The 16,596-nt window shown below is 36.7% G+C and overlaps 1 protein-coding gene across 2 annotated transcripts in view; it reads left to right on the forward strand.

Annotated features, from left to right (window-relative positions):
- The window catches only part of ZMYM2 (zinc finger MYM-type containing 2), a 134,054-nt gene that overhangs the window by 98,569 nt on the left and 18,889 nt on the right, over positions 1 to 16,596 (forward strand). For both annotated transcript variants that reach the window (XM_049867324.1, XM_049867323.1), the window contains 3 exons: positions 923 to 1,017; positions 2,416 to 2,584; positions 2,825 to 2,976. In XM_049867324.1, the coding sequence (XP_049723281.1) occupies positions 923 to 1,017; positions 2,416 to 2,584; positions 2,825 to 2,976 (416 nt within the window). The remainder of the gene's footprint in view (positions 1 to 922; positions 1,018 to 2,415; positions 2,585 to 2,824; positions 2,977 to 16,596) is intronic.

Consider the following 16,596-nt stretch of genomic DNA (forward strand, 5'->3'; position numbering starts at 1 on the left):
CTTTTTGAGGACCTGCCAAACTATTTTCCACAATGGTTGTCCCATGTTATGTTTCCACCAGCAATGGATGAGGGTTCTAGTTTTTTCACAACCTTGCCAAAACCTTTTGTTTTTCCCCTTTTTTTTTTTAAAAAAAAGATCATTGTCAACCTGTTAGGGGCGAGGTGGTAGCTTGTGGTTTTGATTTGCATCTCCCTAATGGCTACTGAGGAAACCCTGGTGGCGTAGTGGTTAAGTGTTACGGCTGTTAACCTAAAGCTCGGCAGTTCAAATCTGCCAGGTGCTCCTTGGAAACTCTATGGGGAATTTCTACTGTGTCTTATAGGTCGCTATGTGTCAGAATCGACTCAACAGCAACGGGTTTGGTTTAATGGCTACTGAAGGGGCCCTGGTGTCATAGTGGTTAAAAGCTGTTAACCAGAAAGTTGGCAGTTTGAATCCACCAGCTCCTTCTTGGAAACCCTATGGCGCAGTTCTACCCTGTCCCATAGGGTCGCCGTGAGTTGGAATAAATCGATAACAGCGGGCTTTTTTTTTTTTTTTTAATGGCTAATGATGCTGAGCATCTTTTCATGTGATTGTTGGCCGTTTGAATTTCCTATTTGATGAAATGTCTGTTCAGATCTTTTGCCCATTTTTTTTGATTGGGTTGTCTTTTTGTTGCTAATATATGCATAATGTTTTTTAAGAGTTGGAACAGAGTTTATCAAATCTCATAGACCATGTTAAACCCATTGCTGTCGAGTCGATTCTGACTCATAGCGACCCTATAGACAAAGCAAATCTTCACTCCTCACCCCAGCACAGGTTATCTATACATGGGTATTTACATTCTGTGACTAGTTCTTTGTTCTCTGCATTTATGTAACATAAGCCCGTGCTATGATAATTGAAATAAAAGTTATCCTAATTTGATTTCCAGCGGCTGAGGAGCTTGATATGGAAAATGAGTTTTTATTACCACCTGTTTTTGGAGAAGAATATGAGGAACAGCCCAGACCTCGATCTAAGAAAAAGGTACAAAATTTAATAGTATTCTTGGATCTACCTAATATCTCTGTTTAGGCATAGAGTAAGGATACAGTGATGTTCTGATGTTCCTGAGAATGTGAGAAGATATTTTTTTCCAAGTTGAAAAAGACTTTAAGAGGTAAATTATTTCTAAATATCAAAAATATCTCAGATTTAGTTGTCGCGTCATAGAAAAAGTGAATATTATCACCACTTGATTTTTTTTTTTTTTTAATTTGCTTTGATACAAGGTTGAAATAGAAAGCAACTGATAAAAAAGTAAATGTAATTCTTTTGAAAAGAATCATGGATGTTTTCTAGGGAGCTGTTTATTTAGACATTATTTTTGATGAGTTTATTAAACAGCATTGACATATGTAGATTATTTTTGTATCTGGGCTCTACTAAGCATGCCAACACATAGACCATACGGCCAGTGTGATCATTCAGGTAGACAAAATCTAAACGTATTAAAAAACCCGCTGCTATCGAGTCAATTCCAACTCATAATGACCCTACAGGGCAGAGTAGAACTGCCTGATAGAGTTTCCAAGGAGCATCTGGCGGATTCGAACTGCTGACCTTTTGGTTAGCAGCCGTAGCGCTTAACCACTACGCCACCAGGGTTTCCCTAGATGTATTAGCAGGTGTAATTGTTTTAATATTTTATCAACCTACATTTCTAATTTTCAACATCAAAGATGAGAAGAAACCTTAAGAAAGATAGCTTTCACAAATTTCCCAAAAACTAAACAAAGAAAACTGAAAAAGAGGGTGAGCACATGCAATAGAATGAAGTTGGACTCCTAACTCACACCATATGCAGGTTATCTCAAAATGGATCATAGACCTTAAAGAGGTAAAACTATAAAACTCTGAGAAAAAAAAATAGATGTAAATCTTCACAATCGTGGTTTAGGCATGATTCCTTAAATACAATACCAGAAGCACAAGAACAAAAGAAAAACCTATGTAAATTGGACTACATCAAAATTAAAAACTTTTATACTGCTAAAAATACATGAAGAAAGTGAAAAGAAGTGAGTGTTCATTCCCTGTAAGGTGGATTCATGGAAATGTTCTTCAGTTTCTCCCTTATGTTTAGAACCATTTTATTTCAGCTTATTAACTGATTAATATCTGTATTTGATTATTTTCCCATCATAAATGACTCAAAACAGAATATACTATGTTTTTGTTGTACAGAATGATTTATGTGCCTGCGTACCATTTCAGGAAATGTTATAGGTAACTAACTACTCTCAGATTCAGAAATACCACCCAGTTCTAAGCATGGAAATATTAATACACTTTTAATTTGCATTTGTCAAGAGATGGTTTTCATAGAGGAAGGAGATAGTGGTAGGCTTAAAAAAAGATTTTACAATGCTGTTTTATTAATAGGGACCAAAGAGAAAAGCTGTATCAGGATACCAGTCTCATGATGATAGTTCTGACAATTCAGAATGCAGCTTTCCTTTCAAGTACACATATGGTGTAAATGCATGGAAACACTGGGTCAAAACTAGGCAACTTGATGAAGATCTCCTGGTATTAGATGAACTAAAATCTCGTAAGTGTTTTAATTTCTCCTAATTCCTATTTAAAATCAAGATTTTGTTATTAGCCATCTTTAAGTTCAAAAACATAAATGTAGGTGGAAGGTGTTTAAAACTGATTGCTAAGAATGCATTTTATTTTACTTTAAAGTTCTTATATGTAATAAATTAATTTCAGAAAGCTTCTTAACCTTAAATAAAAAGGGCAGTAAATAATAACAATTACTAATTTATTTTATTTTATTTATTTATAGCTAAATCAGTAAAGTTAAAAGAGGATCTTCTCTCTCATTCCACGGCTGAGCTTAACTATGGGTTGGCCCATTTTGTCAATGAGATCCGACGCCCAAATGGAGAGAATTATGCACCTGACAGCATTTATTATCTTTGCCTTGGAATACAGGAGGTTTGTAATTTGACAGTTGCTTTAGAATATAGTATTAATATGAAAGGAGTCCCTGATTTAAACAAGTGCTCGACTACTAGCATAAAAGTTGGTGGTTTGAACCCACCCAGAAATATCTTGAGAGACAGGCCTGGTGATCTGCTTCCAAAAGGTCACAGCCTTGAAAACCCTATGAAGCAGTTCTCCTGTGCACACATGGGGTCACCATGAATCAGAATCATCTCTTCTGCGACTGACAACAACATTATTGTGAAAAGTGGTTGTAGTAGTTCTTGGAGAGAAAAAAATGTTATGCTTCAAGAATATTAAGAGAAGCTTTATGAAACAGTGATTTGTTGGTTTACTAAGAAAGGCAATGAGGAATTTAATCTGGAAATAGGAGGATATTGTAAAGGATTTTCTTAGCTGCTTTGTATTATATAGGTGTTTCTGCTATAATACAATATGTATATGTTCCTGAAAATCCTTAAGTTCTCCAAAATTGTTTACCAAAACAAAAAGAATTTATGGGAAAAATAAGGTGTTAGGGACACACCACTCAAAATTCATGCATCTCTTGTAATTGGCTTAACAAACATGTATTTGCTGTAGCATATATACTATAGTATGCAGTATTAAAATGTGTTTAGGTAGATTAATGGAAGGAGCTATAAGAAAGGGTATTGGCTCCTGAATTATAGGAACAAGGGCAAAATATAGCAAGGTTGGCTATAATAAGTCTGTTGGAATCGACTCGATGGTACTGGGTTTGGTTTTTTTTTGGTAAGATTGATTATGTGACTAACTTGAGCCAAGAGGAGGTGAGTGTTTTAATTAGCAAATATTCCTTCTTTGCTTCCTGCATTCAGCTGTGTTGCGATACTTTTTTTTTCCAACTGTTATTACTTGGTGATAAAGTGATAGAAAGCGTGAATATGCTTTAAAAAAAAAATCATGGATGATAATCAGAGTGACATCATTCCCTCCTTACCATTTGCAAACTATTTCATATTATGAGACATGATCTGTAGCTATATATGCCTATAGGTCCATGCTGATCTGTGTATAAACAGACAAATATTTCTCAGAATAGTAGGTCTGGTTTCACTTACACCAGAGTTGTGTTCCTAAGTTGTTAAATAGTGTAACTGCTCAGTAGTTCTTTGAAGTCATCTCATAAAAGCCATTCATTGTTTTGGAGTTTTAGGTAAACTTCAGCCACACGTTTATGAATCTGAGTGAGTCTTTTTCATAATAACCTTTAGTTTGTCGGAAACAAATTTTACAGGCTTGAGCCCAAGTCAGAAAGGATTACAGTTTCACATTCTAGGTATTTCTAAGTTTGATGGATGATAAGGGGTGATCTTTTTATAGAGTTTTGTTTATAGGCCTAAAATTTAATGCTGTTAACAGGTGTTAGACACAATTACAGAAGAAAACTAGAATTGTCTTATTTTGTACTTTGTGTACATTTTCTTCAAGATAGAAATCTTGTCTAAGATTATATAAATACTAGTGGGGAAATAGCGTGGCTGCAAATTACCATGTATTCAAGAGTAATCACATATTTTACAGTAGCAACCTAAAAGAAATATAATAGTTTTAACTTTTCTTTTGTGTATTGTTTTTTGACAGATTTCTATGCATTTTGAGCCTCATACTTAGATGGTGATATGGGTCTGCCATTCCAAGAGCCCAAAAACCACTGAAAACCAAAAGCTGTTTTTTACCCTTTTAGTTTGCCATGAAAACTCATTTAACATTAAAACCGAACCTGAAGAGTTACGAAGCTGTTGAATTATTATAAAGTGTTTGTTTATTATGCCGTTGTGGTCGTTAGTTGCCGTTGAGTAGATTTCCGACTCGTGATGACCCCATATGTGCAGAGTAGAACTGTTTCATAGGGTTTTCAAGGCTTTGACCTTTTGCAAGCAGATTGCCAGGCCTGTCTTCTAAGTCACCTCTGGGTGGGTTAGCACCACCAACCTTTTGGCTAGTCAAGAGCAGAACCATTTACTCCACTCAGGGTGCTTTTACTTCTTATACTTATTGTTAATACACATCCATAGAAGATTGAATTGTTACTGTTTCTAAACAGGTACGAGGTGCTTCCCCAGACCCCTCCAGGAATATTATGTAAGATATATATTTTTTATATGTGGTAGTAATAGAGTAGGAATGGCATTGAGAAACTGTGCCAGATACAAGTGAAATAGGCTCAATTCTCTAATTTCAGAATGAACTACATGTAAGTCCCCTTAAGACCAAACAGGAGGTAGAGTTTTCTCTTATATCTTGTACCATGCTGTCCACACACAGTAGGCACTCATTGAATTAGATGATTATTGTGCCTTTTATGCAGTAGACCTACATCTGCAATTTTCTATGACTTTTGAGTGTATGTATTCTCCAGGCTCTTGTTTTATCCCCACTTTACTTTTTTTGTCATATATCAACAAAATAAAGTGGTTCTCTACCCCACCCATCTCTATTCTTCCAGTTTTCTCTAAATTCAAATACTTTTTGCTGTTTCAGCTGTTCTTGTGGCATTTGTAGTATTAAAAAAAAAAAAAAAAAACTTGTCATGGAGTTGTTACCAACTCACTGAGCTTATGGGAAAGAGTAGAACTGCCCCATAAGGGTTTCCAAGGTGGTAGTCTTTTATCAGAAGCAAACTGTCACATCTTTCTCTCACAGTGGCTGGTGAGCTTGAACCATTGACCTTTCAATTGGCAACTGAGCGCTTAGACCATTGCGCCACTCGGGCTCCTTGTTAGGGTAATACTGGCCTCATGAAATGAGTTTGAAGTGTTTTTTCTCCTATTTTCTGAAAGAGCTTGTGAGAATTAGTATTGCTTATTCCTTAAATGTTTGATAAAATGTACCTCTGAAACCATATCAGCCCTGGGATTATTTTTTGCAAGGTGGGGTGGGGAGGTTGGTTTTTAGTTACTGAATCAGTTGCTCTAGTTGCTATAAGGCTATTTAGGTTTTCTGTTTCTTGTTGAATCAAATTTGGCAGTTTTACCCTTTAAGAAATTTATGCATTTCATCAAATTTGTTAGCATAAATTGATAATATTCCCTTATTACTCTTTTAGTGTCTATGGGATGTACTCATCTTTCTTTTAGTTCTAGTATTTTCATTTCTTGAACAGTCTAGCTCAAGGATCAGCAAACTTTTTAAAACTTAAGGGACAAGATAATAAATATTTTAGGCTTTGCAGCCAGAGAGGTAAAAATCTAGGATATTGTATAACCATTTATATAACCACTTAAAATATAGCCATTAATTATTGTTTAAAAAAAAAAAACAAAAAACTTAGCTTACAGTCTGTAATGTGGCTGATGAGATTGGGCCCAATAGGACCAGGCCATAGTTTGCCTAGACCCCTGTTCTAGGTAAAGGTTTATCAGTTTTATTTTATTGATGTTTTCAAAGAACCAGCTTTTAGTTTCATTGAGTCTCTGATCTTTATTATTTCCTTTCTTAGTTTGCTTTTTTCCCAAGCTTCTTAAGATGTAAGCTTAGATCATTGATTATAGACCTTTCATCTGTTCTAGAAAGCATTTAAAGCTATAAATTTCCATCTAAGAACTACTTTAGCTGCAGTCCACAAGTTATGGTATGTTGTGTTTTCATTTTCCTTAATTTAAATAAAGGAAATTGGCTGACCTCCTCATAACCCCATTACAGGAAGTTGAGTCCCCAATTGTTTTTTATCGAATGGAGTTCTGATATGAACTCCAAATACTGTTAAAGGTTTGAGAACTAAATGGATTGGGTAATCAATGATAATTATGTCTTTAAATAGGTTCTGTATGTACTGATAAATGTTTCCAAAAAAAAATTTTTTTATTTTGCTATTTGTTCTCATCATTGGATGTACGTTCACATACTTGACTTTGTTTTTGAAGACTGTATATTTGTAAGCAGCTTTAAAAAAATCCTAAAACTTGGTGTAAAGTTATGAAAAATATACTTTCCAGAAATCAGTGCTGTTTATTTCTTCAAGGATATGTACAAAACTAGAAGATATTTTTGGAACAGCGTACATGTTTTTCTGTCAGTACATTTATTGGTTTTGTTTCCATCTGAGAATAAGGTAATATTAAAGAGGAACTATAATTCTCTTAGATATGTCTATAGAGGGAATAACATCCTTAGTTTTCAGGACCAAGTCTTAGAAATGTTAGAGAAGTAAATAGTCACTTCTGTTTTGTATATTGAGAAATTAAATATAATTATGGACTTTTAATTGGTACTGTATAAAGAAGGGAGCACAGCATTTTTCCCCTCCTTCACAAAGAAAAGAGCTAATTTTTTTCCCGATTATATAAGGAATGATTGCTCTTATTAAATATTCACATGATAGGGAAAATCGTATGAAATCTCACAATCCTAAAATAGCCATCATTAACATTATGTGATCATCCTTTCATATGCAATCACATATGTGACCACATGCCCCTCACAGCAAATTTAGCATGAGTGGCATTATGGGTACCCTTTTTCCTTCATCCCTTACCCTGTCACAGCTAACTATATGCATACGTCTGTATCTTTTGACATGTTCATAAAAAATATATGAGAATTTTTGGCAACGGTATTATATATTATTCTTCCCCTACCTCGTGCTTTACAGTACATTGTGGCAATCCCTCTAAGTCAGCTGGAACAGACTTAACTGTAACATTTCATTGTATGAGGTAACATAGTGAATTTAGTCATTACCACAATGATGGACATTCCCTTTACTTTATAGAATTTTGCCTTTATAAACAGACTTGTGCAGTCTCCTTCCCTCTTTCCCCCTAAATCTTGTGTAATTATCCTTACATACTGGTGCTTCTATTTCTATGAGATAAGATTCCTGCCAAGGGTATTACTGGATCATAAGAAAAGTATATTTTTGCTTTTGAAATACATCACCAGATTGCTTTCCAAAGGGACTGAGGATCTCTTCCTGTTTCTTGGCTATTTGGTTTTGCTTTTCTGTGAATTATCCCTTTGTCTAGTAGGTTGTTTATCCTTTTCAGTTTGTGAGAATTCCTTGTTCTAGGTAGTAACCCTTTATTTGTCATTTTCCCAAGATTTTTATTTTTTACATACAGGTCTTCCAGAAGAATTTATTCTTTGAAAACTACGATATCCATTTACTAAATTAAAAAATGTAGTAAGCTCACTTACATGGCTTGCTAATTTGAGATCTGTGTAAATGGATAGTTTTCAGAGAATTAAAATTCTATTAAAATACATATAACATTTCTAAACCTGTTTAACCTTTCATTGATTCAGAAAGGCCTTAAGAATTTGCTTTATTTTCTATGTAACAGTGATGTGGTAGATTCAGAGTTTTGCTAATTTTTCATTCAGCAAATATTGGTTAAGTGCCTGTTTTATGCTAGATTTCCTGGACATACAAATGCTGGACTAGACACTGTGCTAAGTGATTGACAAAGGAAGAATTGATGAAGTAAAAGAATTGAACAGAAGAGTTCAAAGGGCGTCTCGAGAAGACAAAGTAATATAATGACGTGGGCAAAAAGCTGGAGATGGAAAACCAAAAGGGAAGAATATGCTCGGCATTTCTCAAGCTGAAAGAAATGAAGAAAAAATTCAAGCCTCAAGTTGCAATAGTGAAGGATTCTGTGGGGAGAATATTAAACAACACAGGAAGCATCAAAAGAATGTGGAAGGAATACACAGAGTCATTATACCAAAAAGAATTAGTCAATATTCAGCCATTTCAGGAGGTAGCATATGATCAGGAACTGATGGTACTGAGGGAAGAAGTCCAAGCTGCCGTGAAGCCATTGGCAAAAAACAAGGCTCCAGAAATTGAGAGAGTATTAATTGAGATGTTTCAGCAGATGCAGCGCTGGAGGTGCTCACTCGTCTATGCCAAGAAATACGGAAGACAGCTTCCTGGCCAGCTGACTAGAAGAGATCCATATTTATGCCTGTTCCCAAGAAAGGTGATCCAACCGAATGTGGAAATTATAGAACAATATCATTAATATCACATGCAAGCAAAATTTTGCTGAAGATCATTGAAAAACGGCTGCAGCAGTATATAGACAGGGAACTGCCAGAAATTCAGGCTGGTTTCAGAAGAGGATGTGGAACCAGGGATATCATTGCTGATGTCAGATGGATCCTGGCTGAAAGCAGAGAATACCAGAAGGATGTTTACCTGTGTTTTATTGACTATGCAAAGGCATTCAGCTGTGTGGATCATAACAAATGATGGATAACATCGTGAAGAATGGGAGTTTCGGGAAACTCAATTGTGCTTACGAGGAGCCCTTACATAGATCAAGAGGCAGTTGTTCAGACAGAACAAGGGAATACTGATTGGTTTAAAGTCAGGAAAGGTATGCGTCAGGGTTGTACTCTTTCACCATACCTAATTAATCTGTATGCCGAGCAAATAATCTAAGAAACTAGATTATACGAAGAAGAACCGGTCATCAGGATTGGAGGAAGACTCATTAACGACCTGCATTATGCAGATGACACAAACTTGCTTGCTGAAAGTGAAGAGGACTTGAAGTGCTTACTAATGAAGATCAAAGACCACAGCCTTCAGTATGGATTGCACCTCAACATAAAGTAAAAATCCTCACAACTGGACCGATGAGCAACATCATGATGAATGGAAAAAAGATCGAAGTTGTCAAGGATTTCATTTTACTTGGATCCACAATCAACAGCCATGCAAGCAGCAGTCAAGAAATCAAAAGACGCATTGCACTAGGTAAACCTGCTGCAAAGGACCTCTTTTAAAGTGTGTTGAAGAACAAAGACGTCACCTTGAAGACTGAGGCGTGCCTGACTCAACCCATAGTATTTTCAATCGCATTATCTGCATGTGACAGCTGGACAATGAATAAGGAAGACCGAAGAATTGACACCTTTGAATTGTGGTGTTGGTGAAGAATATTGAATATAACCATGGATTGCCAAAAGAACAAACAAACCTGTCTTAGAAGAAGTTCAACCAGAATGCTCCTTAGAAGCAAGGATGGTGAGACTGCATTTTACGTACTTTGGACATGTTGTCAGGAGGGATCGGTCCCTGGAGAAGGACATCATGCTTGACAAAGTACAGGGTCAGCAGAAAAGAGGAAGATCCTCAGTGAGGTGGATTGACACAGTGGCTGCAACAAGGAGGTCAAGCATAACAATGATTGTAAGGATGACGCAAGACCAGGCAGCGTTTCGTTCTGTTGTGCATAGGGTCGCTATGAGTTGGATCCGACTTGAGAGCATCTAACAACAAGAAACAACAGTAAACTTCAAATGGTGAATGTCTTATATTCTCAATATCATTTTAATTTTATAAATTGTGTGTATTGTTGTTAGACATGATAGGTTTCTTCCTTAGCTGGCTCTCCAAAGCATTCTTTGACAACGCGTAGTTTCCCTTTTAGTGGCAATATTTAAGCAAACTTGATAACACTCTGAACATACATATATATAAACCCTGGTGGCATAGTGGTTAAGAGCTACAGCAGCTAACCAAAAGGTCGGCAGTTCAAATCCACCAGGCGCTCCTTGGAAACTCTGTGGGGCAGTTCTGCTCTGTCCTATAGGGTCGCTGTGAGTTGGTAATTGACTCAAGGGCAGTGATTTTGGTTTGGTTTATATATGTATAGTATATATGTGCGTGTGTGTATATATAAAAAAAAAAAAAAATTTTTTTTTTTATATATACATGCATGTGTATATATATTTTTTTATATATATGTATATATAAAATAGAAGTATTTTATGTGGTACTTTATATTTTTCTCAAATGCCAATACAAGAATTTCTTTTTAAGTAAATAGATTTCTAGCAATGTGCTGCTTTGCCTTTCAAAGCATTTTTTATCCATAAGAAAACAGAGCCATTAAAATGCAGCTAGTCTGAAATAAGTGCCCTGAATGCAAAGTACACACCGGATTTTGAAGAGTTTATATGAAATAAAAAAATGTAAAATACCTCATTAATAATTTTTATATGATTAAATGTTAAAATTATTTGTTTTGGGTATATTGTGTTAAGTAAACTATATTATTCAATTCTACCTGTTTTTATTTTTTTTAATGAGTTTATATTTTTAAAAGCAGACACTTACTAATTAAAATAATTCTATAACTGAAAACTTTTTGTGAAGATACTTTTTGTTTAAATGGTGGTACAAATACATATAACAAAACATTTGCCAGTTTAGCAATTTTTACATGTACAATTCAGTGACATTGATTACATTCATCATGTTGTACAACTGTTAGCACTATCAATTTCCAAATTATTCTGCCACTATTAAACAGAAACTCAGTGTCCCCTATGCAGTGATTCCCTCTTTCCCATACCTCCCACCAGGGTAACTTTGGTCTCTAAGCATTTGCCTATTTCATGTTTTTGGGTTCACACAATATTTGTCATTTTGTGACTAACTTATTTCACTCAGGCATGTTTTAATTTTTTTTTTTTACTGTTGTAAGTTGTGTGTGTGTGTGTGTGTAAAACTAACATTTGCCAACTTAACATTTTTCAGGTGTGCTGTTAATTAATATCAGTTACATTAATCATGTGCAACCATCACCCATAATCGTTGCCAAATTTCCCATCACCATAACACAGGAATTCAGTGCTTTCTAAACAGTGGTTCTTCCTTTTGCCTTCCCTTCCACCGCTGGTAATCACTAATAAAATTTTTCTCTATACATTTGCATATTGTTACTTAATATAAGTGAGATCATGTATTTATCCTTTTGTGATTGACATATTTCAGTTAGCATAATGTTTTCAAGGTTCATCCATGTTGTGGCATGTATCAGGACTTCATTTCTCTTTATGGCTGAGTAATGTCCTGTTGTGTATATATACCATGATTTGGTTAGCCATGCACTCGATGGGCGTTTAGGTTATTTTCACTTTTTGTTTATTGTGAATAGTGCTGCAGTGAACATTGACTGCATTGCTGCACCCAAGTCTCTTGGATATATACCTAGGAGTGGAATTGCTGTGTTATATCCTAGTTCTATGTTTAAGTTTTTGAGGAACCTTCAAAGTGTTGTCAGCAGTGGCAGTACCATTTTACATTCTCACCAGCAATGGATAAGAGTTCCAATTTCTCCATAGCCTCACCAACATTTGTTTGTTTTTTAATTTTAGCCATCATTGTGGGAGTGAAATCTTAATCTTATTGTAGTGTTAATTTTTATTTCTCTAATGGCTAATAGGAGCCCTGGTGATGCAGTGTTTAAGTGCTTGGCTGCTAATTGAAAGGTCAGTTGTTCAAACTTACCAGCTGTTCCACAGGAGAAAGGTAGTAGCAATCTGTTTCTGTAAAAATTTACAGCCTTGGAAACTCTATAGGGCAGTTCTGCTCTGCTTATAGGGTCCCTGTGAGTCAGAATCGACGCAACAGTAACAAGGTTTGGTTTGGTTTAGTTTTTTTTTTTTAATGACATTGAGTATCTTTTCATGTGCTTTTTGGCCATTTTATGAAATTCTCTTTGGTGAAATTTTGGTCTGTTCAAGTCCACTTTTTGATTGGGTTCTCTTTCTGTTGTTAAGACGGCATAATGTTTTCAAGGTTCATCGATGTTGTGGCATGCGTCAGGACTTTCTTTCTCTTTATGGCTGATTAATATTTCATTGTATGTCTATACCACATTACAATTATCCATTCATCTGTTGATGGACTTTTAGGTTGTTTTCACCGCAATGTCACTGTATTTACAAGTTCTTAGTGAAAGACCCTTTGGATCAGAGCACAGACTAGACACTTCTAATGGCATGATCCACTGGCATTTACTACAGAATAGACAGGCGTGAGTAGAACAGCACACATCATCATGAGCCTGAGTTCCCTGAAGTTAGGCTCCTCATCCACAGGGTTAGATCGCATCCATGTGTGTCCCAATTCACATCTTGGAAGGAGAACACTAAGTTCCTGTCTTCTAGGATTAAATACTAATCGGACAGCCATGTCTACATGCTAAATAGCATGCACAGAAAGCAGGTAGGGGAAGAGGTAACAGAAGGGGGCAATATAAGGTAAAGGGGGGTAATAAAAGTGGCAAGCGCCCTGTAGGCAATGGGCATCATTTAGTGCCCCTGTTCAAAGTGATTTAGATTTACTGGCACCAGAGAATAGCCCTGCCTCCTTTATCCCACTGAGATATGTTAACAGAGTTCTGACTTTCTTCAGAGAGCAGTCATCTCCCCCTAAAGCACTAACTTTATGTCCATTAGTACCTATTATGTCAGCAGCAGCTAGGGAGAGATGGTCAGGGAGGACAGTTGATATAATGTAGCATACCTGTCTCTCCAGCATCCACCTTTTGGATATTGTAAATAGTGCTGCAGTGAACATTAGTGTACAGGTATCTGTTTGTATTCCCGTTTCATTTCGTTTGGGTATATACCTAGGAGTGGAGTTGCAGGGTTATATGATAGTTCTGTTTCTCTTTTTGAGGAATTGCCAAACTGTTTTCCGTAGTGGCTGTACCATTTTACATTCCCATCAGAAATGGGTAAGGAGTCCATGAAGATGTTTTGTGTGTGTTTGTATATGTTTTTGGTGAAAGTTTACACAGGAAATTACGTTCTCATTTAACAATTTTTATACATATCGTTCAGTGACATTGGTTACGTTCTTAGTGATATAGCATGCTCATTATTTCCATTTTGGTTGTTCTCTTTCCATTAATTTAGCATCCCTGTCCCTTGAAGCTTTCTCATTATTGGTCTGGGGTGAATGTTAACCGTTTGATTTCATCTAGATGATTATTTTGAGGAGCACGGTACTCACGGGTGATGTTATATATTTTATGAGCCAATCTGTCAGTGACTGAAAGGTGACCTCTGGGAGTGGTTTGAGTTCCAATTTTAAAGAGATCTCAGGACAATAGTCTCAGGGATTCGTCTAGTCTCTACTGGTCCAGTAAGGTTGGCCTGTTTTTAGAAATTTGAGTTTTGTTCTACGTTTTTCTCCCATTCTATCCAGAACCATCTATTCGATCCCTAGTCGGAACAGTCAGTAGTGGTAGCTGGGCACCGTCTAGTTCTTCTGGTCTCAAAGTAGGTGATGTTGTAATTCATGTAGACTAATCGTTAGTTTATGGAGTGGTTTCTTCTTTGAGTCTTTGGTCTTACTCTTTAGTTTCAGACTGGTGAAGACCAATAGTTGTGTCTTAGATGGCCACTTGCAAGCTTTTAAGACCCCAGATGCTACTTATCAAACTAGGATGTCTTTATGGACCATATTATGCCAGTGGACTGAGCTGTCCCATGAGACTATGGTTCTAAGCCTTCAAACCTAGTAGACCAATCCCATGATGTGTTCGGTTGTGTCTAGAAAGTATCCATAACTGTGTCCCCTGTGTGGTTTATTTTATGCTTGAAAATATATGCAGTACACACGAACATATATATACATATGCTTACAGTTATTCGTATATAACTACCTGTACATATTTATGTGTACTTATATATATATATCTGTGTAACCAAATACACATTTTGCAGTTACTACTATTGTTGCAAAATTGGATATCCCCCAATGAATTTTTTCTTAACAAATTTCCAGATAAATTATTTATTGACATTAGTTACGTTTATCACATTTTGTCAGCATTCTCTTTAATTATGTCTATACCCTTCTATTTACGCTAAAGCACTCATCTTTACTATGGTTGTGCTGTGCTTGCTACTTACGCACACAGAGCCACATTTCCCATCACCAAACGTAGTAAGCCTCTAAATTCTAAAGTGTACTTAACTCCCCCTGCCCTCCTTCTCCCGGGCAACCACCAATGAATATTGGTGTCTCTAAGTTTATCTGTTCTTGTTTTTGTATAAAAAAGGGATCATACAATATTTATCCTCATATACTTGATGTATTTCACTTAGCATTATGCCTTCCGGTCCATCATGTTATATTTCCTGGACTCATCATTGTACCTTATGGTTGAACAGTGCATTCCATTATGTCCGTGTACCACAATTTGCTTACTCATTCATCCGTTGATGGGCCCTTTAGTTGTTTCCATTGTTTTGCTATTGTGAATAAAGTTGCAGTGAACATACGAGTACATATATCTGGTCGTGTCAGTGGTTTTAGGTCTTTGGGGTATATTCATAGGAATGGTTGCTGGATGGGAAGGCAACTCTATTTTTAGTATTTTGAGAAAGCGCCTGACTGTTTTCCATAGTGGTTGTACTATTTTACAGTCCCACCAGCAATGGTTAAGGGCTCCAGCCTCCCCACATCCTCACCAGCATATGTTGTTCTGTGTGTGTGTGTGTGTATTTTTTTAATCAGTGCCATTTTAGGAGGAACGAGATTGTGTCTCATTATAGTTTTGATTTGCATCCATCTAATGGCTAATGGGAAATGCTGGTGGCTTAGTGGTTAAGTGCTACAGCTGCTAACCAAAGGGTCAGCAGTTCTAACCCGCCAGGCACTCCTTGGAAGCCCTATGGGGCAGTTCTACTCTGTCCTATAGGGTCACTATGAGTTGGAATCAACTCAATGGCCCTGGGTTTGGTTTGGTTTTGGTTTAATGGCTAATGATCATGAGTATCGTTTCATGTGTTTGTTGGATACTTTGATGTCTTCTTTGGTGAACTTTCTGTTCATGTCCCTTGCCCGTTTTAATATTGGGTTGTTTGTCTTTTTGTTGTTGAGAGTTGTTGAAGTTTTCTGTAAATTTTGGAGATTAGAACCTTAACTGATACGTCTTTTCTGAAAAATTTTGCCAGTCTGTAGTTTCTTTTTTTACTCTTTTGATAGTCTTTTTTTCCCTTGTTTTTTAGTTTTAGATATTTTGTGTGTGTGTGTGTGTGTGTGTGTGTTTTAAGTGAAAGTTTACAAATCAAGTCAGTCTCTCATACAAAAATTTATATATACCTTGTTTTTTTATGTACTCCTAGTCGCTCTCCCCCTAATGAGACAACACACTCCTTGTCTGTACCCTGTATTCCCCATGTCCATTCAGCCAGCTTCTGTCACCCTGTGCCTTCTCATCTGCCCTCCAGATGGGAGCTACCTATACTCTCATATGTCCACTTGAGCCAAGAAGCTCACTCCTCACCAGTATCATTTTCTATCTTATAGTCCAGTCCAATCTCTGTCTGAAGAGTTGGCTTTGGGAATGGTTCCACACTTAGGCTTACAGAAAGTCTGGGAACCGTAATCTCCAGGGTCATTCTAGCATCAGTCAGACCATTAAGTCTGATCTTTTTATGAGAATTTGAAGTCTTCATCCCACTGCTCAGAAACCCTGGTGGCGTAGTGGTTAAGTGCTACACCTGCTAACCAAGAGGTTGGCAGTTCAAATCCTCTACACACTCCTTGGAAACTCTATGGGGCAGTTCTACTCTGTCCTGTAGGCTCGTTATGAGTTGAAATCGACTCATCGGCAGTGTGTTTAATTTTGCTTTTTCCTACTGCTCACCTGCTCCATCAGGAATTCTCTGTTGTGTTCCCTGTCAGGGCAGTCATCAGTTGTAGCTGGCACCATCTAGTTCTTCTGGTATCAGGCTGATTTATGCGGCCCTTTCTGTCTGTTGGGCTTCCAGTTACCTTGCATCTTTGGTATTCTTCATTCTCCTTTGCTCCAGGAGGGTTGAGACTGA

This window comes from Elephas maximus, chromosome 23, assembly GCF_024166365.1.
Source record: "Elephas maximus indicus isolate mEleMax1 chromosome 23, mEleMax1 primary haplotype, whole genome shotgun sequence".
In the NCBI taxonomy this organism is placed as follows: domain Eukaryota; kingdom Metazoa; phylum Chordata; class Mammalia; order Proboscidea; family Elephantidae; genus Elephas; species Elephas maximus.